This window comes from Ciona robusta, chromosome 12 (assembly GCF_009617815.1).
Source record: "Ciona robusta chromosome 12, ASM961781v2".
Classification (NCBI taxonomy): Eukaryota; Metazoa; Chordata; class Ascidiacea; order Phlebobranchia; family Cionidae; genus Ciona; species Ciona robusta.
Window position 1 is genome coordinate 5,069,642 of NC_143246.1, and position 28,000 is coordinate 5,097,641.

At 35.7% G+C, this 28,000-nt stretch overlaps 1 protein-coding gene across 2 annotated transcripts; it reads right to left on the reverse strand.

Annotated features, from left to right (window-relative positions):
- Positions 1 to 7: 7 nt before the first annotated feature.
- On the reverse strand, positions 8 to 27,989 carry LOC149727087 (uncharacterized). Of its 2 annotated transcripts, none has more exons than XM_089889992.1 (70): positions 27,881 to 27,989; positions 27,687 to 27,711; positions 27,414 to 27,451; positions 26,995 to 27,072; positions 26,565 to 26,752; positions 26,039 to 26,190; positions 25,456 to 25,646; positions 25,186 to 25,265; positions 24,654 to 24,879; positions 24,122 to 24,247; positions 23,542 to 23,653; positions 22,920 to 23,100; positions 22,515 to 22,665; positions 22,185 to 22,387; positions 21,891 to 21,972; positions 21,231 to 21,461; positions 20,686 to 20,826; positions 20,321 to 20,417; positions 19,992 to 20,029; positions 19,423 to 19,557; positions 19,020 to 19,152; positions 18,401 to 18,539; positions 18,041 to 18,151; positions 17,697 to 17,826; positions 17,222 to 17,313; positions 16,770 to 16,877; positions 16,324 to 16,473; positions 15,972 to 16,128; positions 15,656 to 15,804; positions 15,109 to 15,208; positions 14,904 to 14,953; positions 14,622 to 14,841; positions 14,190 to 14,259; positions 13,851 to 13,947; positions 13,365 to 13,479; positions 13,094 to 13,143; positions 12,754 to 12,964; positions 12,380 to 12,432; positions 12,128 to 12,317; positions 11,795 to 11,847; positions 11,545 to 11,740; positions 11,045 to 11,187; positions 10,794 to 10,892; positions 10,631 to 10,736; positions 10,340 to 10,458; positions 9,758 to 9,908; positions 9,201 to 9,381; positions 8,904 to 9,003; positions 8,200 to 8,404; positions 7,977 to 8,078; positions 7,799 to 7,839; positions 7,597 to 7,724; positions 7,172 to 7,344; positions 7,016 to 7,099; positions 6,813 to 6,954; positions 6,330 to 6,475; positions 5,742 to 5,906; positions 5,394 to 5,585; positions 5,184 to 5,282; positions 4,988 to 5,095; positions 4,749 to 4,903; positions 4,225 to 4,444; positions 3,614 to 3,849; positions 3,135 to 3,339; positions 2,595 to 2,875; positions 2,057 to 2,267; positions 1,407 to 1,580; positions 1,047 to 1,148; positions 771 to 894; positions 8 to 493 (listed from the first exon to the last, which is right to left on the reverse strand). In XM_089889992.1, the coding sequence occupies exons 1-70, from the start codon at positions 27,903 to 27,905 to the stop codon at positions 322 to 324; spliced, it is 9,438 nt and encodes a 3,145-aa protein (XP_089746118.1). In that variant the 5' UTR covers positions 27,906 to 27,989; the 3' UTR covers positions 8 to 321. The 2 variants fall into 2 exon arrangements, with proteins under 2 accessions (XP_089746118.1, XP_089746117.1); XM_089889991.1 differs by having other exon boundaries at positions 771 to 897; positions 27,881 to 27,987.
- Between the last annotated feature and the right edge of the window lie 11 nt (positions 27,990 to 28,000).

Sequence of the window (28,000 nt, forward strand, 5' to 3'; positions counted from 1 at the left end):
CTACGTATTTTAATGCAGAGTTTTATTTGGTACGTCCTTTATCGCTTCGGCAGCGCACATAGCAATAAACAACATAAAACTCGGGCCTATATACATGCTCAAGCAGAAAAAGAAAAATAACGGAATTCTTTTCGTGACAGTTAAATTTTAAAAGTTATCGGTTTTAAAAATTGAGTTCTGTATATGATTAATATTCAGGAAAAATAACCGTATTTAACATTGAACTGTGAAAGCCAAAATAAAGTTAAGTCACGAGAAGAGGCAAAATCAAGGTCGGTAAATTGATATCAAAGCCAGGGGTCACGAGAAATTATCGAAAACTTATTGGCAAGGTTGCGACTCGCACGAACACGCGATGTGCTTTTCGATCTCGGATTCGATGGTCGAGCCATCACCACACATCAAAGACACTGGAATGCTCTCAATCTCAGTTGCTTTGCAGGATGACGTAGTACATGAAGTTTCACCATCTTTTCCAAGGGTAGAACCAGAGCTGCATACAAAAACATTATGCATTTGTAATGTACATATAACTGTCCAGCGCAGTGAATAAATTAATGTAACTTATCTTCACGTATAGGGGCAACGACAGTAATCCGAGTGTTTTCCTTCATACACCTCGTGCCCGCTTACAAGTTACCACGTATGTAACTTTGTGGGTAACTATTTTAGTGTAAAATTCCTCTTTTAAAAATAATGAAACGTATGGCTGACAAGAACCCTAAGGAGTCGAAGCTTCAGAAATCCATGCAATTTTCCCTAAAACTGACCTGCACATTCCGCTACACAGTTGCGTGTCAAACTGCGCAACAGATAAACAGATCTTAAAAGTTTTCGACATCTTTACGATACCACTCGCCTTTGCCGCAACCGGAACGCATCCTTCGGCTGTACCTGCTAAAAAACTTATAAGATTACTAGGTTGAAAACTAGCAAGGATCTACGAAAACGTAACAGACAACTGTCAAGTCCCATTAGTTGTTATATAAGATATATAAATTTGAAACTTAAGTTGCTTCAATATATACCATGATATAATTACATACCTCCGGTTTCGCAGTAGTAGATAGGACAACCACATTCGTCCTCGCCTTGTGTCTTTCTGTCACCAGATTCGCAGGTCGGGGGCTCAGGGCATGCGAAACAACCTGCAACCAAGAAGAAAGAAAGTTACAACAAACTTTTATGTCGGGGGCAATGACAGCTGTTCTGTCTCATACACCTCGCTTACGAATTACCACGAGTGTAAAGTTGTGAGTTTTATGTATTTTTTTAATAATTTTTCTGTATGACTGGCAATTTAAACAACCCATTAATGACAACTGGGTTGGAGCAATTGCCGTTAAATGTCTTGCCCAAGGACACATACGCCCACAATGGTATGGCAATATACTGATCTAACTTACATTGTGCTGGGATGCACTCCTTAGATTTCGCAGACTTTCTGACCATTCCCTCTGGACAGAAGCATCCGTCGACGTTCATACCATCGTCCCACACAGTGAGGTTGTCGCATGATCTGTATTTGAGGGCGTTCTTGTCGCATTCACGGAATTCTTGGTTGAATGGGCAGTCCGTGACTGTAAGAGGAGGTAGTTATATTTTTATCACATAAAATATCAGTATGAATAATTGAATGTAACTTTTTTATCCTCGCGTAACCGGAAAACGACAGTCGTTATAACACGGTTGTTCATAGGCCTCGTGCCAGCTTCAGGTTACAACGTATGTCACTTTGTGGGTGATTATTTTTTATGTATGGCTGAAAATATGGGTAACCTATTAGTGACCACTGGGTTGTAGCAATTACCGTTAATTGTCTTGCCCAAGGACACATCATACGTCCACAATGCTGGTACAGTATATTAGAAAAACACCCACAAATAGACTTACATATACTAGTCACAGCCTGTGCTGAATTAACTAAGAATTACTAAACGAAAAAAGAAATTTAGTAGCTGCCCGTGCACACCTTTTAACGTTATTTTATAAAATTTCAATATAGAACAGTTTTTTCTATTTTTTTGTAAACTATTTATTGAGTGATTAGACCTACCTGGACAATCAAGTGCTTCTCTCCATTTGACGCATTTTCCGACTTGTTGACATTTGGATGCGAACTGAGCAACGGACGGTGAGTTGCATGGATCGCATTTAACATCAGTGGTATTGCTGAGCAGAGAAACATCGTACTGACATTGTGGGACATATGAATCGGCATCCACGCTAACTCTGCAGGCTTCGAAGGCTGGCTCGTCAGTAAGGACCTGGGAAAATTGTATATACGGAATACATGTAAATAGTCGGTTGGGGTAAGATGGTACATTTTTCATTCTATTTTTTGGTCAAATCTGATAGTAAACATAGAATATTTAAAAATATGTAACCGTAGCCCTAGAAATCCCATTAGCCGTATCGTATAACGACTGGCGATTTGTTGGTATATACGCGAAGGTAAAGCAAGTCACATAAATTTATTCATGTTACGGTATATGTATACCTTTTTATGGGACTTTTGGGATTTTTATAAGTTTCACAGTCGCATTCTTCTGAACATATTTACTCACGAAAATGAACCAAAATCAATTGCTTACATCACACGGGTCATCCTCGCATGCGTTGCATTTGGGGTGCGAGAGGTGGCATCTGTTCTCACAGTTAATGCATTCAAGGTCCGGCATTGTGGTAGGGCAGTCGGGGTACACTGGTTCAGCTGGGCAGTCAGGCTCCACTGGGAAGCATTGAGAATCATCGATGTATTTCGACGACTTAATCCAGGTTTCAGCAAACTTATCAATGTCTGCTTGATCGGCCACATTATGTAGCTTGTGAAGTTTGCTGGTGAGATCGTCGCTTTGGTCGTTGTTACACACGCCTAAAATTTGTGTATACACTTTGAGTGACATAGATTAAATGGAAAAGGTAATATACTAACAGGAGTAATGGGTAATGAGCCATTAGGAGTAATGAATAGGGGTAAAGAGTCAAAAGGGGTAATAAGAAAATCAGTACTTCTACTGTGGGACCTCACCCATGTAGAATTGGAACAATGATAAAAAATGTTGTTTTTTTAAAGCGAAAAGACGAAAAGTAACTCTGCCACGGCGCCAGCCTAAGTTTTATTTTTGACTTACCGCACAGTCCAGTCATTTTTCCTTCGTAAGCTTCATATGGGATTTTGAGAGTAAGTGCTTGATGCCATACTTCTGTCTTGTAAATAGCACTAATTCCAAGTGATATAATCTTTAGCTCAAGTTCCTTGTATCCTGACACCTCAACTCTGACATCGTCACCTTCCCACGCGGACAAGACTTCAGTCTCAACGCCGTTGTAGACGAACTGAAATACATTGTAGTTTTAAAATATGGTATAAGGTGGGGCATGGTGGGACATCTTTTTTCGTCCCACTTAGTAGTAAACAAAGAATATTTACAGAATTATATAAACGTAATTCCGCGACTCAAATAAAGCGTTGTTAATTGTTTAAAACGTGTATTTTTCTGTATGACCGACAATTTGAACAGTCCATTAACGCATATGTTTACAATGGTATAGCAGCATCGACTACTGAACAACCGCACCGATAATTTCTTTTTCAGCATATGGACCTCACCTTCTGTCCGAAAGTGAACGTGTAGTTATTTCCTTTATGCAAAACGATGAGTGTCTTAAGACAGCTTAGGTCTTTATTTGCTGCTCTCCAGAATCTGCACAATTCGTTGTCGACGATGATTTCCGTCTCATTATATCTGTGCTCCTTCATCAAGACGTAGTTACATTTGCCCTGGAAATCGTACTTAAGTCCATCGAATGTTTTGTAGTGAGGGTCGCCATATAATTCGCACACGCCTGTAAGGAAGTAGGTTAAGATCAATCATTTTTACCTGGGTAAATTGATCATTTAAAAACAAGTTATAACACACGAACTTAGCATAAAACTCTATTTCTGTTGAAAACGAAAAACTATATACGGCAGGGTGGGGAAAGAGGAAAAATCTTTCATTCTATTTTCTCACCCTATTTGGTAGAAAACAAAGAACATTAAAAGAATTATAAAACCACATCCTCGCGATTTTCACAGACCATTGTAAATTGTTTAAAACACGATCAGGATATTTGAATAATATGTGCTAAAGGTGTCCCGTCTTTCCGGCCCTACTATAAAACAACTAAAAAAATGTTTAAAAAATTATAAAAAAAAAACTAAAAAATTTAAAACCGTACATGGGCAGACAGATTCCCGACAGCAGCCTTCTTTGGTTGTTGCCCAGTATGGGGTCTCGTAGTTAACACAAGTTGTAGCTCTTGCGATACGGCGGTTAGTAGTGCTTGCACAAGTGTAGCGATCCCAGATGTCAATCTTGGTCTTCTTAGAGCGAGCGTTCTCGTATGTACATTGCATCATTTCGCAAACGTTGTCTTTGTTGATCCATTTTTCGCCGATCTGGATAGAAATCGAATAAATATACTTTTCAAAGCTAGTTTTTCTAGATGTTATATTAGGGTGGGGGTAGGGGATACCCTTTTTATTCTATTTTCTCGTCCCATTTGGTAGTAAACAAAAAACATTTAAAGATTTATAAAACTGTATCTTAAAGACCTACAATCTTACATGGACCGTTGTTAATTGTTCGAAACACGATTAAGATATTTGAATATTATGTGCCATGGAAGGCATGTCTCCCACCTTAGTATATGTGTTCTGTATGGCCAATATGGAGCTCTAAATAACGTAACAAATGACTTGCCTTCTTTTTGATGGATCCGAAGAGACAATAATCCTCATTCGGTGGCTCTTCCAAGCAATCGTATTCAGGACAGCAGCATTTTTGGGTCGTAACGTTACGTACAGCGACCTGGTTTGGTCCACAGTTCGGTTCTTCGCATCTCGAGTAGTTGCATCCTGAAAATTGGGTTGATGACGTCATAAGAAAACTGGGTTGATGACGTCATGATGTCGATTATCGCGTCATAAAGGTGAACTTACTGCAGTCGTATTGCTTGCAGCACTTATCTACGTCGTAGTTCATCCACGAGTAGACGTCCATTTCGGGGTCATCGCACGTCACGCTGTGTTTGGGGCATTCCTTCAGTTCTGTGACGTCACAACATTGATTAATGACGTCACAACATTGATTAATGACGTCACAACGATAAGAGTATGACATTGTTTCGACACTTACTGCATTCAAGTACAGGGCAGTCGCAGCTGTCACGTTTGCCAGTGTCCACAATATGCTTGCACTCGTCGTCGCATGGGGGTCTCGGGCACGGATCCTTTTCTGTGACGTCACATCAAATATACGTCATCACATACAAAATAACTTACGTTATAACATACGTCACATCACACGTCATGACTTCGTCATATAAAAGAAACACATACAACGTACCACAAACTCTCTCTGTGCAGCCACAACTGTCTTTGGTGTCAATTTTATGATAACAGACGTCGCATTCCTGGGGCTCAACACACACGGTTCGGTTCTCGATGTAGGGACACCCTTGGTTATTGGCCTTGGTCTTGTCGACAAGACAGATACGGTCCCAGCAATTCGATTTCGGATGACTCCATTTTTCGTTCTCTGTAATGTTTAGTCTTATGATCATTTTTTATGATATAAATTGAGTGCACTTTTATACGTTTTAACAAGCATCCTAAAAAAGTTATGCGAATTTTGGGCATTCAGATATTCAACGAATTGCAAAATTCAAAATATATAACCATTTTGGTTACTTACTATCGTGTTCAACACTGTCGAATTCGTCTTTGCAAATGTCAGGGCAGTCACAGTAGTGAGGACAGCATCCGTTGTTCGTCTTAACTGCATCAGTTTTCATTACAGTAAACGGGTAGTACTTGTCCACGCAATCTGACGGAGTCGTCACATTGCAAGTCATCTCAACTGCACAAAAATGCAAACAGTTAAAATGTGGTGTAACGGGTATGGAGCAATTTTGCTGGGGTTATAGACAATTTAGGCGCTTGAGTACTAGACTGTAGTGTAGGACCTCACCCTATTTGTAATTTGTTATAGTATGGTACCTTTATTACATGAAAACATAGAAGCACGGCTAGTCTTATAATTCAATAGTTAAACAGACCACGTGTATAAAGTATTAAGACATTCCAATTTATAGAATGTATAAACTAAAACTGCAATTTTAAGCATATTTTGGGTGAATGGTTAAATCATAATAAAAAAAAACAAAGAAAAAAATGAAAGACATTTTTAAAAGTCATATAAAAAGAGATTCAATTCCTGTTTGGTAAGAAAAATCAACAAAAAATGAAACTTTCGGATATAACATAACAGGTATTTTTTTACCGCAAGTAACTTGGTCGCAACAGTAATCGTCCTTGAATGGTATTGTGACGAAACAGTTATCGCACGCGGTTGGAGCGATGCAGGGAACTTCTTCGATCTGGGGGCATTCGTTCTCATCTGATGGTACAGCAGCACGGCAACGGAATCTGTGAGATCGTGACGTAATTAGCATGTGACGTAATGAACAGTTGTGACGTAAAAAAGATTTGGTATGTAATCTCGCGTGTCGGAGCAACGACAGTCGTTTGCACGCTAGGTGTTCTGTTTCATATACACCTTGTACCCGCTTATGGGTTACCACGTTAAAAAGATTAGCATTTCGGTACAGGTCTGTAGGAACAATTGCCGAATAAAGTTTTCGTCGGAAGTTAATGCTTCACCCCGCCAGTTTGTTTGAAGTTTAGGGTAATAGGAGTTACACTATATGCCCGTTTTAGGATAGTTTTATATCTGTTTTTGACTTAAAAGATTTGAATAGCGAACCTGCGTTTGACGCCGCATTCGTAAGTCTTCCAATCGTCCCATTCAGTGTCCTTGGCATGAAGTGTACCATTACGGTCAATACAACCATCGGGGCAAGTGCAGTTGTTACCAACAGGACAACATGGGAAGTATGGGTGAACGCCTGAAAATGGAATTGTGACGTCATAAGTTAGATATTGTCTAGCGACCACGTGACTCCTTACCGTTCAATGAAATTTCGACGAGTTTCGAACGTGGTGGTTGACACTCGGTGACGTCATAAGGGGATGGCGGGCATACGTAATCGACTTGAAAAAGATTGAAAAAATATAAATATAAGTTCTGAGTATTACGTCATTGCTATTGTGACGTAATATTACCGCATTCGTTGACGTCACATCCGCATTTGTCTTTCACAACAGTAGTGGTCTGGCACTCAGCACAAGGTACAGGTTCGGGGCAACCAACTTCAAATGCAGTTGGACAGAGGGCAGGGTCCTGCTGGCATTCATCGTAGATAAAACGCGCCTTGCGTGTCGCCTCCATTGCGGTCCTAGGGTTAAATATTGTGGGGTGAGGTACTATAGGCATCTAAATCCCATATTTCTTAAACGTGTTTTGAACAAAAAACAACGCCCCTTTAGAGTCGCGTGGCTATACGGGTATATATTTCTGTCAATATTCTTTGTTTACCACAAAATTCAAGGGAAAAAGCGAATAAAAATATACTCTATCCTACCTTTACCTCCTATCATATATGTTATCGCATAAAAATGTTTGATGATGTAAATATAACGACCCATACCTATAGTCAAGTGTTTCCTTGATAGTGTCCCAGTCGTCTTCCTCCACCTGAAGTTTTTCAATCATCATGGAAGGTACAATACACCTCATACGTTTGCAAGCTTCAAAGTCCCACCAGGTTTCGTAAAGCTGCGTTAAAAAGGCAATTATTACATCAATATCTTACTTTGTGACTTCATAATTAAATAGTAATAAACACTTACGCGACGTTTGACGCCCTTGTACAAGCAGGTGTTGTCACAAACTGCAAAAAACAAACCGATTTTAAATATTTTTTCGGTATATATATATTTTTAGAAAAATAGTGTATAGATATTTTTTTGGAATATTTGTTCAGAAAAGAGAGTGCAGTTTCAGTGTTTCCAGATACTTTTTACTCACCGCAGCAGTTTCGGCTTGGGAAACACATGTCGTTGGTTGCCATGGGGACAATACGTTGATTTTCGGCAGGGTTTGTACATTGTTCGGGTGAGTTAAGTGGAGCTGTAACCGACATTTAAATATTATAATCCAATAACATAAAAATGTCTACTCCGGTGTGGTACTGTATTTTTTTAACGTGTTGTTAAAACAAGCATTGGATGCAAAAATAATTAAAACTTACGGCAAGTAACTTTATCGCAGTCGCATATGTCTTTCACAATGGTTCGGTTTTCGCATTTCTCGCACTGTGTCTCGTCTTCAATGCATGGTGGTATGGTGGGCGTGTCAGGGCAAATTCCCTTGGCCCAGTCTTCCTCAGACACATAACACCGACGTTTAATGCAACCGTTTTCGTCCTCGTCATAAGCATACCATTCGGTACCGTTCTGTAAAGAAACATTGTTAATATTATAAAAGTTAGATTTTATTTGAATAAAAACTGATGGTGTCATTTTAGCTGAACTATATATTTCAAAGAATAGAATTTGGTGAATTTATTTTTCTGTTGATTTCATATTTTTTCACGCTATTTCGCTATGACTACTGGGTTAAAAATCAATTTTACGACAACTAGGCTAAATTGAATGGCTGTAAAGTGTCTTTCCCAGGAGTTATAACACATCAACATCGAGCTTTGAACCTCGTACCCTCTGGATAGAATACGTTCACTATAACCGCGTTGGTTATGAGAACTTTGTGCATTCGAAATAAAACAAGTTTAAGCTAAATTAAAAGAGATCTTCTAACAATTGTTTGTGATCTTTATAGTACCTACGTCCGCCATACGGGGAGGCATTATCAGGGTTTGTTGTTAAGTTACTTATATACATACATTAATATAGTTTATTTTAGTAACGCCATATATAGCATTATAAGATCACTTACAGCGATCTTTTCTCCGTTCCTATCACACAACATCTCGGGTTCGCAATCCCAGATCTCGCAACAGAACTCTGGCACTACACGTGGTTGCTTCAGGTAAGACCTGTCAATCATTATGACGTCACAAAATAGCAAAATCATCATGACGTCACAAAATAGCAAAATCATAGTGACGTCACAAAATGGTAAAATCATCATGACGTCACAAAATGACAAAATTATCATGACGTCACAAAATGGTAAAAATATCATGACGTTACAAAGTGGTATAATAATTATGACGTCACAGTGCCCACTTACACGTAACAGTCCTTGCATTCTGGCTTGGGGTCTGGACAAGGCACGACTTCTTTTACAGCGAGGTAGCATTTGTTTTCGTCTTTAGGATCAATGGTATCTGTACACTCGTAGTTGAAGCAGTCCTTGGTCCATTTGTCTCCGACCTGGTACACTTTGCCGTCGAAGTTGCATACACGGCATTCTGTTGTTCATAAAACATGTTTTTAAGACAGACCAATTGGTAAAATAGAAAAATTGCGGTACGGAAATTTGGTTTAAATTCATATTGTCTATGCAAAATTTATTCTGAAAAGTAGTTTATATACTATAAATCGATGCTGCACTTACAGCAATGTATGAAAATTTCATTTTATTAAAAATTGACCGCAGACAAATCGGTTTAATGGTCGTAAAATTGCGCTACGTGCTGTCTATATGCGAAAACTATGGACCGAAGCCGGTAGAGATTGAAATCCCACGCTGCAATAATCAACGCATAAAAATTACATGACAAATTTCACTAAACGCATGTAAATTAAAAACTTCAAGAATAAAAATTTTGCATTTTTGTCACTGACCGCAGATGTAGTGGTCGCAGCATTCCTCGTCAGGGTAGCAACAACTGTTCACTTCGTCTTTTACCATCTCGTAGTTCTCTGGGCACATAAAGTCAGGGCATGGCATGCGTTGTTTAGTAACATTGTAACATTCGTTGTCTTGGCCAATGTCCTGAAAATAAAGATAGTTAATAATAATAAGTCGACAGGTTCGCAAGTTTTTTTTATTGCTGTTGGTATTCTTCTTTGTTCTTATTATTCTAATCTTCTTACTGTATATAAAATTATGTTATGTAAAAAGACGGTATATTCAGGGAAAAACCCCGTGCCAGCGAGTTATCAGTTACCACATATAGTAGGATGGAGGAAGATGGGACACCTTTAGCACAGTATATCTAAATATCCTGATCGTGTTTTAAACAATTCAAAGCGGTCTATGGGATAGGATACGGTTTAATAATTATTAGATTTTTTTGTTTACTACTAAATGTGACGAAAAAATAGAATGAAAGGGTATCCCATCTTTCCCCCACCCTACTACATGTAACTTTGTGGGCAAGTTGTGATCCATTTGTCCAACTAATAAAACACAGTAAAAATTACCTTGTTATTGTTGCATACGTAAGTATCATAGCAACCCCTTTCAACGTCTCCAACAGTCCAAGTCGATCCAACTTCCTTGTCCTTCATTACGTCATCCTCGAACTTACAGTACGGGCAAACTATAACGAAAACACACTTTGTGCGAAATTTCAAAAATTGCCATGTAGCAACTTATTTCTCATAAACTATTGTTCATTTATAAAAAATTGCGGCACGCCCGATTTCTAAGAACCCCTTTATTAAACCGTAATGCTTCCGATCTAATGAAAAATTTAGTTATAAATAACTTACCGCATCGCACGAGCTCGACGCAACCGCATTCAGTAATCCTGGTGACAGCTTCATCGTACGGGCTTGGGCATTCTTCAGTCGGTGGGCACGGCACTGGTTCGCATGTCTATGAGGTCACAAATCGTTACTATGACGTCACTAAGGCGATTCAAACAAATCAAACCTCTTTCAAGCAACCATCTTCGTCAACATCGTTAGTACAGGAGCAGTCTTCGCATTTTCGTTCGTCTTTTCTGTAGACACGTCTCCAGTTTTCTTCCGGCTGTACAAAACAGAAGACATTAACTTATACATTTACAAAGATGCACCTCAATCTCACAGCTATGACGTCATAGCAAACAGCCATGACGTAGAAAACAGCCATGACGTAGAAAACAGCTATGACGTAGCAAGCAACTATGACGTCACTCATACCAAGTAGGTCGAGTTGTCGAATTGATCCCAGCATACATGGTCGCAGGTGCATTCATAACATGGCTCTCTGCAGGGATCAGATGGCACCATCTTGCGGAGGTATGGGAATGTGCAGTTGATCAATGGGCATCGTGGGATCGGCTCTGTTATGCAATAATATATTGTATGAACGAATGACACTTTATTATTCTGGTGGGCGACGAAACACAGTCCTTATAATACGGATGTTCTTTTTCATACGCCTCGTGCCCGCTTACGAGTTACCACGTATATAACTTTACGTGGTGATTGTAATTTGATTTTTTTGTATAGATTACAATTTTGACAACCAACTAGTAACCAATGGGCTGGCCCCAGTTGGGATTAAATATCTTTCTAAAGAAAGAGCACATACGCCCATAATGGTAACAGCTTACGTGCGAGGTAAAAAAACTCATAACGCTTAGGCAGAAACGTAGATCCAAACAGTCACGACAAAACATGGCCAAAGCCATACATACCACAGATGTACTTGGGGCAACCACATTCGTCGTCCTCCGTTCCTTCTATGGTGTGGCATGGCGGGCAATCTGCTGGTTTATGACAAATCTGCTGATGGTATGGACAATCTGACTGGTTCGTTCTTGGCCCTTCGAACCCTTCCTTTGGATCGAAGCATTGGTGCCAGCAGCCGTCCATTTTCCACTCGACGTCGGGCTAAAAATTTATGACGTCATGATGTCGTCATGTTCGTAAAAGGGAGGTACTTACCTCGAAAGCGCTAACTTTGCCGTCGATCTTCACCAAACACTGTTCGTTACATTCTGAAAACATAACAGTTTTAGTTTCAACACATCCCTTTTTTAATTTAACATAACTTTGTGTCGCGACGTCATCAAAGAAATTATGACGTCATAAAACGGGTGACGCAACGAAAAAAATAAACAACGCTATTAAACTTATTGCGTCACTGAACGATACGTCTTCAAATCGTGACTTCATTATACACAACTTCATTCAATTTTATTACCTAACCATTTATTCTATTGCGTAACGGATTGATACGTCATCAAATTAAAGGTGAAATCATTCTCCCTTGCTTACCGCATCCGTAGGTGTCGCAACATTGCCATTTATCCAATCCAGTAATAACGCTGTGCATGCGGTCTGGGCAGTCTGGACGTACACCACATGTGACATTCTCGTAGTTGAAAATGTTAAAGCAGCCGTCGTCGCCTCGGACTTCACGTGTGCACTCAAATTTGAGGCATTTCTTGTTCCAACGCTCGCCGATCTAAAGAAGTGACAGCGTTGAAAAGTGGGTTATTTTTAAAGCTTTGTGAGCAAAATACTTACGCCAACGAGTCGCTTTTTGTTGTACACGTCGTAGTCGGTACATGAATCACACACTGTAAGATGAAAGACATTGTTTTAAAAGGCATGAGAGAATCACTCTGGGTTCAAAGACCAGACAGGTATAATTATGTCTTATAAGATTTTGCCCTGAATTAAAATATTGGCCCCTAACCAATTACGCACCGAAAAATTATCAAAATAATAACGAGTTCAAACTTATTTAAGTTATAAAACGGCCAAGTAAGCATAGGGTGATTTAGAAATATAAAAAAGAGTTACCCTAACGGAAAAAGGCGCCATAAATTGGATGGACAGCTTAATGTCATAGTAAATAGAGAAGACGTGCTTAAACATGTGAAAAAACAGTTGCTTACCGCATTCGCCCCATGGGCAGCAATCGGCTGGGCGGGTTCTGTTCACCCAGATATAACCTGTAGCGCAAGTGGGCGTAGGTCCAGTTGTGCATGGGTGCTTCTCCACACCGATCTTATGGCATTGCCTGACTTCAGATTTTGTGGCACAAGTATCGGTGTAGCAGCAGTTGGATTCAGCTGGGTCCTCACACCAGTCGCGAGATTGACCAGGCTAAAAAATGGTAAATTTCATAAAAAAAGACTTTTTGATGATTATAAGCAAGATTTTTTACAATATTCAGAAAAGTGATTCTAAACTTGGTGTAAAAAAATGTAAAAAATTGTTGCTATGGTAACTTACGACAATCGATGAGTCAAGAGTTCCATCTTCATGCTGACAGACGTCACATACTGTAAGTAATACACATAAAATAGATCAGAGGTTGTGTCAGGATACTTAAAATGTCTTAACAGCATGTAAACAGAGCGTTTTTTCACGGCACACTTTGATCCTCTGGAGCTGTTTGCTGTACACCATTTTTTCTTGAATTGTTATTAACTATTAAAATCCTTTTTTCTCAAATTATGTTCATTAGTTTTCGGTGATTTAGGAAACCTTTTTATATACATACCGCAGTCCCAGCTCATTGGACAGCAAGAATCATTTGTTGCGAAAACCACAAGTTTTTGATGTTCCTCGCATATTTTGTCTATTCCTGTGTCCACACATTCGTGTTCCTTTTCAATCTGTTACAAAACAAGAAGCTTTGAATAGCCGTCATATATTACATACTGTGGGCATATATAAAATATTATTAAATTTTATCGCTTCAATATGAATAAAACTAGGTAAAAATACTGCACAAAGTTAAAAATACAGAAAAACACAGTTGTTATACTATGCTTATGGTTTAAACAGAAGTAGTTATTACATAAAAGGTATGACCATTTCAACCAACAAAAATACAAATAGGAAAACAAATTACAAAAAAAACCTTAATGCTATAATTGAAACAAAAGTGTGCTATAAAACACAACCCGTACAATTGAGGAAAGATATCTATAAAAGGTTTATAAGTTTAGTTCCAAGCTTTGGTTTATATGCTAATATTTCTAACCTGGACATTGCATTGAGGTTCGGTAGCATCGGGATGTGCAATGCAGTAATACTCCTTGCAGTAAGTGAGGGGTCCTGAGGTTGGTACGGGGTCGAAACTGTAGAAACAATTGTAATATTAACAATAAAATTTGTAACAGCTTAAGTACTAATAAAAGCTTAACTTTATACTTTGACTAATAAAAGCTTTGTATTTTTAAAGTATTTTGGGTAATATAAATAACTTTTTCAAACAAAGTTTATGTCTTGTGGCCTACCAAGATACAGAATAGAAAAAAACGTACAAACTACCCTAAACATAAAGTAAACTCCTAAATTGAAGTAAAACCTAATATCTTACTTGAACACCTTCTTCCATTCATCTCCCATTTCTCTTCCTTCTTCACAAGAATCCTCACGGATGATGCATTCTGTTTGCAAAAGGTAGGTTTACTTATCCAAGTGAAATGTAGTAATCTTTACTCTCTGGCTTAGATCACAACACTGGCGTAATCGAATTCCCATGGTTTGTCTCACCAAAGGACGTCACCCATATAGAATAGAATGTTTGGGTAATGGGGAACTCTAGTCTATCCAAAGCCCCATGACTTGTCTTGTTGTAGTAGCCTACCTCACCCATACAAAATAAAAGCACAAAAAAATAAAACAATTGTGCACACCATGCTCAATAAAGGGCATTGAATCAGCACTTTCCAAACTAACTTCTTTTCCAAAGTTGTTTCAGTCACTTCTCATTATAATAACTAAAATTGTATGACAAACTATAACTTACTCTTCTCGCAATCTCTGCAGTTCTTACAGAGAGAGGTTGTGGAATTGACACAAGTTAGCTCATAGAAGTATGGGTCATATGTTGGTTTTGGTTTGTATTCTTCCTCACAAATGTAAAGTCCGATTGTTCCATTATAGCAGAGATCACCCTCAGTGGTTGAGGCACACACCTCTTTTTCACAAGTATCGGTGTCTAATGGAAAGTACTTGGTCTCTCCAGGCTGGAAAGGGAATGAATAAGTGTGAAAATGAATAGGTTTGATTTTATTCTAAAAGAACTTACAGCAATTCTCATGACCCCACCAGCTTTGGTCTTACATACATTGCATGGCTCTGTAATGAATAAACGAATGAATTTAATCACTATTCTAAGAAAGCTTATCTAATTTTTTGCTATTTTTTAAAATAAAAATCAGATTATTTAAAAAAAAATAATTCTTGCAAAAGGTATTTTTTTTACCAAATTATAAATAAACTTAAAATCATACCACAGACTCTGCATCTGTTTTCTTCAGAGTAGCGGGTGCATTTCTCCTCACGGAACATCTTAGAGATGCATTTTTGGGTCATCTCATCCAGAATGTAACCCTGTAACATGTTTAGGATATATCAGGTGTTGAGGGCAAGGTTTGGGGGGGTAATAAAATGTGAGTGATTTAACAAGATCAGTAAAGTAATCCTCTGGCAAATTAAAATAAATAAAAAAAATCTCTCACAGCACAAATAAAGGTAAAACTTTCTGTTTGTATTACTATGTCTTTTTTGGACAAATGGATTAGAGGAATTGCCAGTAAGAATTTTAAGGTACACATGTTTACAATGTCTACTACACCATCAAGCATCAAACCTGGTATCTACTATCTATTGGTTAGGATGTAAACGCTAAACTACTGGGTCACAGCACCAGACAAAGAGAAAAATGTATATTTATTGGTTTGCCAAGTTCAAAACAGACTGTGATATATTAAAAATACCCTGAAGTACTAATATTCGGAAAAAATTTGTTCATAGGTTGAAGGAATAATATATTCTTACTTCTGGGCACTTAGGGAAGCAGCCTTCAACACACCAGTTTGTGTCTTCTGGAGATTGGCATTCACAGCAAGTGTCAGTGATGCACGTATCGCATCCTCTGTAGTGCCATGTGCATTCATCACCCTTGTTGTAAATCTCACACATCAGAGCTGGAAACACAGGAACATTTTGACATTTGGAAAAAAAATAATAAACGAAAATTAGGAAAAAAAGATATTGCAAATTAAATGTGATTTCTTCTTTAATTGACATCGAAACATTACAAAAACTTTGAACTCAAAACACTTAAACAAATTTTAAAAATTATTTAACTTACGACATCGCTTCATGTTTCTCCATTCCACCACAACTCCCTTCTGTGCACATTGGTGCGCATAGTCAGCGATGGCCGTGCACGTGCATTCGCAGTCACCACCCATGTCACAACCGCAAGTGTCCATCACGCACGCCTCATAAAACTTGCATGGACAAAGCTGCAAAAAAGTATTATTTTAGCAGGGTTTGGGAAAATTGTGAATATGTCTTAAATTATTTTGTTTTTCGGCGAAAACTTAAAAAGAGCGAATTTGAAACTTCAATGTGATGTAATTCTAATACAAAAAAAAGATTTTTTCCAAATTTAATAAAAAAGAATTACTGAAAAAAATTCAAACGAAATGAGTTCCCACCTTGGCGTGACAATCTCCAAATAGTTCAGAATCCATAATAGCTTGGCATTTTTTCTCGGCCCATTCACGTCTTTCAGGTCGAAGTTTGCAAGTGTCATTTATTTGAGATTCAAAGGTGGCGTCCTTGCAGGTCAGAGTTGAATCTGGCACCTGTAGTGGTTAAAGTATGTTTACATATCTGTTGGCATATATATTGTGTGCCTTTTGCAATATCCTTAAATTAAGAGTACGCTTCAGTTTCAGAAGCTTAAACTTTACTTTTAATTTGTTCATTAAAGTCTTAAAACTTTCTTCGTTAAAATCTTTAAAAAAAAGTTTTAATTTTTTGATAAATGTTTCAATTTTTTTTAAATGTTTTAAAATTTCACACTTTGGAAAATGCCCTTATTCAGACAAAATCTTAATAAAACAACACAGTAATTTTTAGTCACAGTTGTTCCATCCACCTTCCAGCTGTTCCCAAATTCCACAGCATCTCCCATTGCCCCACCACTGGTCGTATAATCGTTGCTGTCGATTCCGTCAAAGTTTCCACACAGCCCACAAACAATACCCTAAAAAAAGTTTTGTTATACCTGGCCATTGGGGTTACAAAATAAACTTTATTAGATTTGTAAAATAAACTTATGCTGAAAATTTAATGAAACTTATATAAAATTGTATGAATTTATTTTTCTCAAAAAAAAAGAATTTATAACTTAGTTATAAAAAAATTCCATAAAAAAAACAGTCAAACAGAAACTACTAAAATACTAAATTAACGACTACATAATTGCATTTGCGTTAAAATCATTTTCAACATACACATCTATATAATTTTGAAAATGTAACTTCTTTTGAGTGAACGTATTACTTCATAAAAAGATATAACTACATGAGTCATAAAAACAATACGCACCTGGAACTCTGGTGTCAGACGAATGTAAATTCTGGTTCCGTTATCCCACAGCACAGTGATTCCAATACAGGTGGAAATCTCAGTGAAAAGACCTGAAATAAAACATTGATTTATTTTATTTATTTTTAATGATATAAAAAGTTTTAAAAAGACCTTTTCGGCAAGATGGTTACATGGCATCAACCCACACAATTGTATATTTAGTTACTTGAAAGCCAAGAATAAATAATTAAATAACAAATTAAAAAAACATGGAAATTGATACACACAAAACTGCTCATGTTTATGAGCAACACATCTAAATTTTAATGACTTATCTAGAAAATCACCACTTATGGATAATTGATCACCATAAAATCGGTAAATTTGTTAAACAAAAAATTAAAAATTCCTCACCTATCTGTTTGACTTTTTTAAAAAGGTTTGAAAATAATTTGAACAAAGTTTGAATACATTTGTTTAAAAAATGAATTACCTTTCTGTTTAACGGTGAAAATTTCTGCGGTTCTGTGGTCAGTGAAGCCAGTGATTGCACGTCGGAACCGTGTGTTCTCGATTGAATGAATGTGAGGTTCCATACCTTGTGTCAGTTCAATTTGCTTGTTCTAAACAAAAAAAAGAATTTATTTGTAAGTTCATGTGAAAAAAATATTTGTTGCTTTGATTAGTAAAGGTCTGAAACATAATCACATTACATAGCTTTTATTGATCTCTTGGAAAATGATACTGAAGATTGTGTTGTTTAAAGAACAAAGAGTATTTAAAAGAAACAAGGCCATAAACAAGATCTGTACCTAGTTTAAAACTAATTTAACATACCTTTATGGTAATGACCACAGTTTTGGAACATGTAAGTCCAGTGGAACCGCAAAGTACGTTCTTAGTTGTAATGCTGAAGAGTCCACCACCTGGGTTGTTGGGGCAATAATCCTAAAACAACATAAAATATTTAAAATATTGACCAAAAGATTCTGAACAATGTCCGAAATTTAAATATTGATCGAAACATTTAAACATGGACCAAAACAATTTTAAACCTTCACCAAAAAGATTTAACAGTTTCATATTTTAATACTGTATTTTTAATGTTTTAATACCGTAATATTTCATAGCTGTAAGTGAACAAGAATAAATTTTATCAGTAAAATAATATGACAGTTAGTTTAAAAACTAACTTACAGTTGCAAGAACGTATTCACACGTGCCATGGAAATCATAGAAAAGTCCGTCAAAAGTTTGGTAATGAGAGCCACCACTGGAGGAGCAAGTGCGTGGGCACGCCTCGTCTGTGCAAGTAAATATTCCGCCGTTGCAAGTGCTAAAAACAAAAAAATTACGTTATGCTTGTATAAGATTAATGAATGACACTTAAATATTATAATAGTGGGCAATGACAGTCATTATGGAACAGGTATCTTGTTTCTTACACCTCATCGCCGATTACAAGTAACTGTGTAACTTAGTGGGTATTTGTTTTTTTCTTTTATATGTCGGACAACTTTAGAATTACATTATTAACCACTATGGTGGTGCAATGGATGTTAAGTGTCATGCCCACATTAGCTGCAGCATATAAGCCCACCTCTTTAAAAATAAAAATATCCCTCTCCTAAATAAATCTACACTTCTGCAATCTGAATGGACTGTATTATTGAATTAAACGACAAGTATAATTTTACTCTATTCAATTATATTCTATGTGGGTGTGTGTGGGTATGATTATATTCTAAGTCCCGCAGCGAACGCTGTGAGTCCTAAGATTCAGGTGCCCATTACCCCAAAGTATATATGTAATTACCAGACATTGCAGTCATCAGTGTAGCTTTCACCAGGTTGGTAATATTTTTCATTGCTTCCCATGCATCCACATTCTTCCAATGGTACACACTTCATTGATGGGGTGCAGTATAGACCAGGTGGACAAGCACATCCTGTGTTTTATTAGAGTTAAAAGTTTTGATGTTTTTGTACTTTTTTAATTCAAAGAGACAAAAAAAGTTGTTAATTCAAAGAGAAAAAACGAAACAGGGAAAAAATGTATAAAATAGCAAAAAATAAAACAAATATATAAATACAGAAACCTATTGAAACAGAGACAAATATTTAAAAAAAATTCAAAGGCAGAAAAAATAAATCTTCTTAAATCTTAAAATGAAGTTTTTTTGAGAGCAGTTTATAAATAAGTTTATTTATTTTCTCACCTGACACGCACTCTTCCACCAATACAGGCATGAACGGTGCCGAACATGAGTTCATTTCAGCTGCAGCAGCGAAACCAGGTTCCACGTTGGCGCAATCATACCATACCATTTCTCCTGGACATTCCTTCTCCACATCTGTATGTGATGTAACAATAGACTTTATGACATGCATGTGATGTGACAATAATCTTTATGAAATAGATAGGATAAAGTAATAAGGGTACAACAGCCACGAATTTTAACAGAAACTCTTTTTCACACCATAGCGTGTTTTATACATAGCATACAACTGTTGTTTTGCTGTTGGATTCTCTTCGTTTTTTAAATAAAAAAAAGTGGATTCTTCAAATAACTGATAGGGCCTATACAGTTTGCATGTATAAGTTAGACACAACTTGGGTTTTTCTGCATTTTTTACACATAATTAAATAACTTGAATATATAAGGCGTAACATTTGATAAATAAAATGATTAATTAATCACTGAATGAATAAATGAATGAATGGCTTTATTTTTTCTGTGATCACAGTCACAAAGATATAAAATGTTTAACCAAAACTTTAACTTACCGTAATTGTCACACTGCATTGAGCCAGAGGTGCAAGTACTGTGGAAATCAAAGTAAAATTACATTAATATTAATAAATAATTTTGATAAAATACTATTAGTGTATCTCAGAAAATAAGTTATTTTCACTATATGCATGTAACATAAAACTAAATACATATTTCCAGTAATTTTCCTTCTTTTTAGGCAACTCAAAGTTAAAATTTCATACATGAAAAATTAAACCAAGCAGATGTTCTTTATATATCTTCAAAATTTATTCGTAACTTTTGTAATTTTTATGCAAAAACAATTTCAAAAGTTAAGTTACACAGAGAAGCAAGAAATTACCATTTCAATCCCAAAGTTTCAAATTTGGTGATGGATCTTGCTTCATACCATGCGTCACGGTAATAACAACCACATTCCTCTTGTGAAACACAACTTCCTGCAAACAGGTTTCAAAATAAATGAAAATCTATAGAACTTTATTGTTTGAACTAGTTTTAAAAGCTTTTTAATGTAATGGTTGTAAAAAAAATGTAATTGTCATTTTTTTATTAAAATTTATAAAAATAAAAATAAATCACCATTCAGAACTTTATAATTGTACTTTTTAGAATTATTTTAAAATCTTTTTTTATTGTAATCCTTGTAAAAAAGATTAGAAACGTCTTTTTTTTAAAAAAAAATTATAAAAAAAGTAAAAAAATTACCATCAGCGCTTTCGTATGTTCCAGGTGGGCAGAAGCATCCAGCATAACATGCCTGTGTACAGAAAAGATCAATTGACTGGCAAGAGGTTGTGCAAGTACTTGAGCAATCCGCCAACACACGGTCGTCAGGACAAACAATTGCTATAGAAAAAATATTTTAGAACAATTTAAAAATATAACAATATTTAAGATTCATTTTATGCTGTAGTGTAAATTCTTAGAGGTCTGTATAGGAATCCTTGGCTTAATAATGAACTTATACTTTTTGCTAATACAAATAAGAGGGGCAAACAGTAAACCTGAATTTTAAGAATTTTAATAAAGCTACAGTTTTAAAAAAAAGTTTTTAAATTTTGTGTTTTATTGCAGACTGTAAGATATTTATATACACATAACTTCACAAAAGTTAAGTTTAAATTTAAATTATGCAAAATTTTAATGCTTGCCTAAACAACTTTTAAGCAGCTTTAAAACTGGTCCAAAAATACTTTGCTAATATTTTATCATTTATAATAAAAAAAATTGAAATAATTTAAAAAACTTACGACAGAATTCTCCAAGGTGAATTGGAAGCCAGGTGTTTGTAAAACCAGCATTCGTGCAAACTGATAGAACAGATGTGACGAAGTTACAAATTACTTGGTCTCTCATCTCATAGTTGCAGTTGCAGGCGTCTTCAACACACATGGAATGGACCTTTGCAAGTTCTACCACGGATCCACAAGGACGGTTTGCGTCGTCCAGAAGATGTCCGCAGACGTGCTCAACATCATCATCTAGTGAACGAGAAATTTAAAAAAAAGGATTTTAAATAGAATTAATGGGGACTGGTGTTTTTTTAATATCTATTTTGCTATACCGGTTGGCGTAAATGAGTAACTGCTAAGCAAAGTAAGGAAAACATAATGATATTAATGAATGGACTTATTTAACCTCGTTTGACAGAGAAGCGTCTTCTTTTTAACACATAGGTGTCCTATTACATACAACTAGTGCTTGCTTTACCAGTATGCGTTTTTGAGGGGGTGAATTAAGGTTTGTTTTTTTTGTATGGGTTAAAATTTGGACAACCCATTATGACCACTGAAGCAATGAATAGGTCTCGTCATAGCCAAGGACAATTTTTCTGGTATCAGTAGTTAATAATACACCAGTAAATGTATAGCAACTAAAGTACTGTTATCAAATGTTTTGTATAGATTTACCGTAACAGATAGATGGGAAATAACGTTCAGTGTTTTTGCAAGTTACGTCACGCCTCCAAGCTGCTACAAATTCTTCCACTTCCTGAAATTAATATATATATATAAATATTAAAAATATACAAAATACCGAAAAAAACACTTTATGATATTTTTTAAGTTTACCACCCTAACTATAATATTTTTGTACTAAAAGAGCAATTTCAAAAAATCTATTATTAAAAAAAATATAACGGAAAAAATAATTTTAAAATACGTTATGCCTGGTAGCCAAAGAAGAACAAACAAAAATCTTACCGCTGACTTCTTGGATGGTAGTTTAAAGTCATCATTTTGGAGTCCGTTATAATTTCCGCCAAGACCTCGCATTTTGTTGGAGAATTGACCCGGTACCTCAACGACAACAAAACTGAGGCCGTCGAACTGAACAGTTACTCCAGTTGCCACAAGCACCATGGTGAACCCACGTTCGCCAAAGCGCTGAATCTCCACAACTCCACCTAGTGAGAAAAAGTGTTAAGGCGTAAACTTTAAATAATTTTCTGTAAAACTATAAATTTATGATTGTAATATAGTAGATTTAGACAGGTGTATTTGTTGTTCAAACCAAAATCATTAAAATCTTACTCTGTGAGTATGGGAGAGGTTGTTGTACCATTCCTTGTTCACCATGCATGTGGAATGAAAGAGTTCCATCGTGTCCAAGTAGATAATGATTCATGTGCATGTTGTTCTTCACAAACACATCAACGTCTTTGTCGAACATGTGCCGATCACCCTGAATACAAAAATATGGCATAAATCCAAAGTTGAAATTGTTTAGATTTTTAAAAGCAGATAATACTAAGCGAACAATTTAAAGACAGAAGTTTGAAGCTACCAAATTGAGACAAAAAAAATTAATTTTCTTTCTTGTCAGATTCAAAAATTAAAAAAAAATTAGGCTAAAATGTTTTTTTTTGCTAGAGAAATTCAAATAGAACAGATCGCAAAATAAAAACATTTTCAAAGCCAAATCACTTTTCCACTTACTCTTGTAGTTGTTACATACACTTGAAACATGTATTGGTCGTCTCCAGCCAAAAGAACTTGGCAGTTTTCCACTTGGGTGAAATATTTCTTATCGAAAGTCTTATAATGGTGGTGACCATAAGACCAGGCAGTTGCTGAACAAATTTCCGATGTACAAGACCAGCCAGCATTTTGGCAAGTGCTGTAAATAAAAGTTAACGTAAAAATTCAGTAAAACTGCTAAAGAAAAAATGAATTGCACTTGTTATCTTCGCATGACAGGGCAACAACATTTGTTAAAATGTAGGTATCTTACTTTAATAGACATCTTTCTTGCTTAGAAGTTATGTTTTAACTTTTTAAGTGTTTTTATTATTGGCTACACATTAATGGCCACTGGTTTGGAGCAATAGCTTTAATATATGGCCTAAGGACACGCAAGTCCACAATTGTAGCAGCATCAAGCATTGAACCTGATGTCCTTTGGTTATGATCGACAATGAAATTCTGTAAATCTGACCCCTAATCTGGTGCTTATAGAGACGAAAACGTAACAGACAAAAATCAAAAGATATATACAAAAATCTCTGCAGATTTTTTTACTAAAAGACCAAACCAACATTTAAATAGTGAAAGTAATTACCAAGTATTGCAATCGACGGAACGAGTTTGACCGGCGCTGTACATCTTACCCATAAAGGAACATCCACAACGCTCTATTGTTTGGCATTGTTCGTTATGGTCCATGTATTCACCTGGTAAATGAAACAGGGTTCAAATATATATTTCACCTGGTAAATGAAATCGCGTTAATTATGCAACTCATCTGGTAAATACATCAGATTAAATTTATATAGTTCAACTGGTAAATGAAACAGATTTACTTTATATATTTTAACTGGTAAAAGAGAATGAGTTAATTTATATATCTCATTTTTATGTATCTCAGTTAAATTATCTCAGATTGAATTTTAGACCGTAGCACACTAGTCTCATTAGAAGTACGTTCCATTCAGACATATAAAATCAGTCCCGGTGTTTGGGTAATGAGTAAAATCTGGCCTAAATTCCAGGTTCTTGCTAAGGACCTTACCCAAATATAATACATTCCTCAAGCTACAACATAAGTGCTCTAGCCCTTAGTACGACATCAGAAACTTAGCAATTTAAAAATAAATGTACAAAATATAATTAAATATACATTTAAAGATGTAAATAGTTACCTGATGGGCATTGACATCGAGAAATGCAAGGACTAAGGTAAGCATTCATTAAGTTTGCTGAAGCACAAGTTGGGGCAAAAGATCTGCCACATTCTGTCCATTCAGAACCCCCAAAGCAGCTTCTTGCTGTAAAAAAACGTATACACCTTAGTCATGTGCTTTTTACAAGTTTTTTTAGACTTTTTATTTTATAAGATGAAGTTTATTTTATCTTGAATGAATGAATGAATGAATGTAACTTACTTTATTCTCGCATGGCCCGAAAACGACAGTCATTATAACACAGGTGTACATAAACCTCGTGCCAGCTTACGAGTTACCAAGTGTGTTACTTTGTGGGTGATTGTGGGTGATTTTTTGTATACAATAGCAATCTAGTTTTTTAACATTTTCTATTACATAACATAAATTTTGTTCTTCTTAACTTTTCTTATACAGTGGTGAAGATAAAAAAATCTAAAAAGTCTTACTAACTTGGAACTGTATAAAAATGCCAGTTGTATTTAATTTAAATATCCTTTAACATACTTACCACACACTGAAGGCAACTCAGATCTGAACTCAGGAATTTCCACCCAAGAGATCGCGCACACACGTGCGTATTGGTCCGCCACGTCACACAAACAATGCTCATTTTCAAGGTAGTTGCACGAACACATTTGGACGGCACATTGATGTAAGAACATGCCAGGATTCACAACACGATTGCATTTAGAAAGAGGTCCGTTGGTAAGAAACTTGCAAGCGTCTCTGACAGTCTAAGTAAAAAGTAGTAAGTTTAATGTTTCAAATATATATTTACAAGGTTTATTTGTGGATTTGATTACAAAGCGAAGATTAAAGGATAGTTAATGCAAAGACAGGATATAGCGAAAAAAACTCGGTTGTTTAAACACAATAATGGGTTAAAACTGAAAAAATATTTAAATGAAAAAAAGAAGCGTGGCCGCTATATCTAACAGACAAACTACGAGTCATTTAAGTTTTTTTTTATTATTTTTATGTAGTATTTAGACCTTGTACATAGTACTGACCAAGCCATACCAAATTACTATTTATTGTACCTTGCTTCTCGTACATTCTTCTGACACTGGGTAGTTCGCATATGTTTCACCAGCACACGTACTATCCATGAAGTTCATGACTGAAAATCAAAATTATTCGCAAAAAAACATTCAAATTTGTGATTATAAACAACTGTCGTTTAAAAAAATCAGTTAACAACTAAAAATTAAAATCTAAAAAGTAGAAAATTCAAATTCAAATTCTAAAAAAACTTCTATGGTTAAAATACTAGAAAAAGATTTTAGAGCATGTTTGTGCTCCCTACTCACAGGTGGGGTCCTCAGGAGGATTTCCATCATCTCTTCCGCACATCCCTGTCATCCCATCCTGGTAGCCATGGAGCTGGATGTATATATCTGACATCCCATCGTAATAGATCTTGATTTCACCCCCCAACAGAGACACGTATCTCAAGTTGTTGGAAAGACCAATTTCCATGAAGTCAAGGAAAACTTCCTCGCTAAGAAGGAAAAAGAAATGTTATATTTTAGTCAAATAGTTTGAAGAAAAAGTCAAAATAAAAAAATAAAAAAATTTAATTTTCTTTTTACACAATAATGAAAAACTGGAATTAGCAGGAAAAAAACAATCGTTAAAAACAGTTATGGGTAAAAACTACTTTGGTAAAAGTAAAAATTAAAATCTTGAATGCAGTAAAGACATTTTTTGTATAGTCAAAAGTTCAAAGTATAGCTGTAGTAAATGGCCTTAACATTGGAAATGCAATAAAATTTAATGATATAATCAACACAAAGTGGGTTGTAGGTTTAAAAATTATGGTAAAATGTGTTTTAGCACTGATTATAAATTTTAAAAGCAAAAATAAGCTTGTAGTACGTCCTTAAATTTTACCTTTTTCCATAATTTGTAGAGAGTCCTTGTTCAAGGTTGGTAAGAATTGCTTCTTTACCAGGTTTAAGTTCAATGAGATGGTTCTCATGCTTGATGTGGATATCCTCAATACAATCTCCATATGTACATCCAGGGTTGCGACGAACATTGACCTAAAAAGTTATCAATTTTTTAAACCAGTTTGGTTTTTAAAAGATATATATATATTTATTTTTTTTACTTTTGTTTTAAAAAAAACATTGGTACACATCGCCAAAATGGCATGAAAATGTGTTCTGTATCACACATCTCGTTTCTGCTTACGAGTTGCCACATATACAACTTTGTAGGTGATTTTTTTATACCCACAATGGTAACAGTAGCTAGTCTTGAACTCATAACCTCTGGGCTAAGTACAGGCATGGTAACCACTGTGCCACAGCCTCCAACTTATTTCAATTTTTAAGTCTTAACCTTATCGGCAGCAAAATGTTGCCAAGCAGTATGCTGGAAATAAACATTATACCAAATAAATTATTTAACAAACCGATAACTCTGGGAGTAAGGCGTTGTCCCTCTCAAACATGGTGTACATGCATCGCCCGGTCTTCTGGAACGATTGACCGTCAAATGTGACAAGAAAAGAGAGTCCGTACCACGCACACATAGGGTATGGTAGGGGCCATTCTGTCGCCCATTCGTCGGTGGGAACGGTAAATGGTTCCGGAAAACTTTCTACAAAAATAACCTTAGGTATTAAAAGGTATTTAGCTTTTTCTAAGTGAAACAGAACATAACTTATACTAAATTCAGAAACAGTACTAAATACAAAAGTAATTAGAGCTGTATAAAAAGGTTTTATTACTTTTACCAAAAACCTTACATACATACATACAACTCATTCACACATATATTCCTTTTATTACTTTACATTTAAAAAGCAATTTCTGAATGAAATAAAAGTTGGTCGAACTTACTGTATGCACATCTTGCATCTTTCGATCCAGGAGGACAAGCTTTCACGTCATCTATTTCCACATCAATGTCTTCAATTGCTGGAATACAAGAATTATATTGATTTAACTTATTTGTACTCCGGGTGGGACAATGACAGTCATAACACAGAAGTTCTGTTTTATACACATCGTGCACGCTTCCAAGTTAGGCCATATTTTATTATGTAAGTGATTTTTTGAATATTTTTTTTTATGTGTTTGACAATTTTAAACAATCCAAAATGGACTATAAAGCATAAAATATCATTTTTTCAATCCTACAAATGTATAAAAGGAATAAATTTATTATGCTAGCAAGTAGAAGGGAATTAGTAACAAAATGTCAATTGTTCGGTAACAAATATAAAGGACTATTAAGAAAGGTAAATAACTTAAATTACCAAAACTTCCAGATCCATTTGCATCATCAAAGTAGGCACTGGAAAGACAAAGTGTAATTGGAATTAATATTAACACAATTACTACACAACAATACTGTTTATTAAGTTATTTGAAAACAATAGCGAAGATCAAGTTATTAAAACAACGGATAGGAATCAATAGCTAAATTACAGTTTTTAAATGATGAAATAAAAGGTGTGGAAAAAGCTTTGTTTAAAAACTGTAGCTGTTAAATCCATATTGATATTGTATATTCAAATATAGGGACTTACTTTGCCAATCCACTGAAAGTCACTCCTGCAATAAAATCGGGAATATTTTGAGTAAAATCATAAAAAAAACAGAATGTTTAAAAAACTGTTTACAAATAACTGCACTGGTAAAACACTTCGTTCAAAAAAACTAATTTCACTAAAAATCATGTAGAATTATAATCATGCGAAATTAGAATGTCAAAAAAACTTACCCAGGAAAAGGAGTAACAACTTCATTTTGGATATTTTTCAGTCGGTTTTCTAAGCACGGAATGATTAAACTGTTGATCATATTTATACTTATCGCCCTGGCTTTGAGTAATATGGAACAA

Excerpts from the sequence above, each read along its gene's own strand:
- LOC149727087 (XM_089889991.1), bottom strand. The coding sequence starts at position 27,905 with ATGAAGTTGTTACTCCTTTTCCTGG. Across the intron at positions 6,476-6,812 it reads GAATGCGGCGTCAAACGCAG|ATTCCGTTGCCGTGCTGCTG; the intron begins GTTCGCTATTCA and ends ACGATCTCACAG. Across the intron at positions 5,907-6,329 it reads TTGCGACCAAGTTACTTGCG|TTGAGATGACTTGCAATGTG; the intron begins GTAAAAAAATAC and ends ATTTTTGTGCAG.